At 50.7% G+C, this 2,577-nt stretch overlaps 1 protein-coding gene across 2 annotated transcripts in view; it reads left to right on the top strand.

Moving 5' to 3' along the window:
- The window catches only part of Gramd4 (GRAM domain containing 4), a 78,424-nt gene that overhangs the window by 39,666 nt on the left and 36,181 nt on the right, over nt 1-2,577 (top strand). For both annotated transcript variants that reach the window (XM_005354389.3, XM_026782663.1), the window contains exon 3: nt 2,322-2,442. In XM_005354389.3, coding sequence (XP_005354446.2) covers nt 2,322-2,442 — 121 coding nt within the window. The remainder of the gene's footprint in view (nt 1-2,321; nt 2,443-2,577) is intronic.

The raw sequence follows: 2,577 nt of genomic DNA, 5'->3' as shown, positions 1-2,577 counted from the left end.
AAGAGATGGAGACAAGGAAATCAGCGTGCACATGCTAGCACCAGCCCTGGTAGAAACTCTGAGGAAACGTTTGTTTCCTGTTCAGGAGGTGAGTGAAGCCATGGGAGATCAAGAGGGGCCAGAGTTAGGAATTAGGTGCCCGCCAGGACCATTGGTCATGTGGCGCAGAGCTGGGTTAAAGATGAGCACATCGCATGTGTCCTGAAGTTTGCATTTGAGATTGTATGATTGTCCCTTCACGAACATCTTATTATCTATCTGCCTTTGATGTGTCAGGGGCTACTTGCGAAGATAGGAGCTAGAGACAGGCAGCCATGTGGGGTTGTGACTGCCAGTTTCATAGCCTGTGTATATGGAGTCCTGCACACTGAGCGCTGCAAAGTCTCAGTGGACTCTCCTGGCTCAGTATGTCTAGTCTGGCATTGACTGGGACTGAGCCACCTCTGGACAGATGTCTGCATGGTGTTTCTGGGCTGGGGGGCTTCCCACCTGATGGTGAGCTTTCTCGGGATCCACTATTATGTGACATAGGACACAGGTGGTGATGCATGTCTTCTTTGGGAGTTTTCTTGTCCTGGGCAGCGGGTTTAGAGTGCTGGGATACTCGTGAGCTCCTAGCTCTTCTAGAAAAGGTGCTTCTTGGCTGGATTTATTATACAATAAAATTGAGCTGGGGAGTGACAACCAGAAGACCCCTTGGGTAGACCACACAACAGAAATTACTGTGCCTTCAGCCACCCCAAGCTTTCACCATGCCACTATACCAAGGGACCAGGTCCATATCCCCATAAACAGGTATTCTGATAGGCAGACAGCTGGAAGTGCAGTCCAGACTCCCTGGCAGGGTATCCATTGACTGGAGGGACTTTGTGCAGAGCCTCTGGTCTCTACCTGCCCCTTCATCCTATGCCCCCTGAAGGGTACACATATCCACAGTGCTCCCCATGTCCTATTGCCTAGGAGAGGTTTGGGGGCCCAGCAAGCTGGTCAGGTCCCCTCTGTTGCTTGCAGGGATCTAGTGTGCCATTTTTGCCATGTTGATAGCAGGGTCCAGCTGTGAGATGACCACGTGAGTTCCCACTGTGGCCTGGGGGGCTGTGCAGTGATGGGTGGGGCTGTTTTCTTTTCCTGTGGTCAGCAGGAGGCATAGCTGTGTCAGTGGCATTGCCAGTGGGAGCTGTGACTACAGCCAGTCCTTAGTCAGTGGACAGTACAGTGATAGAATTTGCTCTCTGGGGAGCCAACAGGAAGGGCCTGGTGTGGAGTGTGCTCATCTTGGCTCCTCATAGGACCCATTTAGCTGTTCTCCCCTCTGATCTGCTCAGTGTGGGATAGACACCTTTGGGATACCATTAAGAGATCTGCTCTGTTTGAGTCATTGTGTACTGCAAGCACCAGGACAGTGGCATGGTTTTTTTCCCTCTGTAGTACCAGTCAGTACTGCTATCATCACGAGGCTTAGTGCTGGCTGGGATGATGATACACATTCAGGAGGTGGAGGCAGGAGGATCATGAATTTGAGGCTAGTCTGGACTGTATTATGAGACCATCTCAAAAACAAAATAACATTTAACATTAAAATGACATTTAACACTTTATTTACTGTTTTAAACCCTTTCCATTTTTAAGTGGTTATGTGTGATGCACATGTTTGATGTGTGTGTGTGTGTGTATGTGTGTGTGTGTGTTTGTGTGTGTGAGTGAGTGTGTGAGTGCATGTGCACCCGTGTGCATGTGGAGGCACAAGATTGATGTGAGGAATCATCCTCCATTGCTCCATTGTATTCACTGTTGCAGGGTCTCTCAATCAAACCCAGAGCTCAGTGATGGTGACTCTTGCTAACCCGTCTGCTCTGGAGACTCCCTGTCTCTGCCTTCTAAGGCTGGCATTACAAGTAGGCTACCGTGCCCACCTGGGATTTATGTAGGCTCTAGGGATCCAAGCTCTGATCTTCATCCTCGTGTGGCAAGTGTCTTGACCACTGAGCAGTGTCCCTGTCGTGTAGGGTTTGATGTTTGTGTGTGTTCTTTCTTAAGCCTTCGCTTGTGTCAGGTATGAGGAGATCCACACTGTCTGCGATCCTGAGGTGAGCGGGTGAGCTGGCACACAGTTGTAGAGCCCATGCCTCTTTGTCCCGTATGCTCTTGGGGCCCTAGGGCCACTGTATTGACTATAATGTGCTCTTCCTTGTGGTCCATCTGCATTAAAGCACCAGAGGTTGCAGCTGCCATCCCAAGGCTCTGGGGCCCCCTAAAACCAACTGGGATCAAGCAAGGCTGCTTTAGTGTGGCCCTCTGAACTCTTTGTGTTTTCCTTCCAGGCTGGCCCAGGGACCCTCATCATGGCAGCAGGTGTCCAGGACTTTAGCAGGACAGAGTTCGATCGGCTGAACGAGATCAAGGGTCATCTGGAAATTGCCTTACTGGAAAAGCACTTTCTTCGTGAGTACAAGAAAGTCCTTATGGGGGATGGGCCACTGCTGAGTGAAGGCCAAACTGGGAGTGCTATGGTGTGGCCATGGGACAGGTGTCGGTGGGGGCAGGCATGTGTGAACATAGGTGTGTGGGGGCATAGGT

The sequence above is a fragment of the Microtus ochrogaster genome, chromosome 15, assembly GCF_000317375.1.
Source record: "Microtus ochrogaster isolate Prairie Vole_2 chromosome 15, MicOch1.0, whole genome shotgun sequence".
Taxonomy (NCBI): domain Eukaryota; kingdom Metazoa; phylum Chordata; class Mammalia; order Rodentia; family Cricetidae; genus Microtus; species Microtus ochrogaster.
The sequence above is the reverse complement of the archived record's forward strand: the minus strand, read 5'-3'. Positions and strand labels throughout refer to the sequence as shown.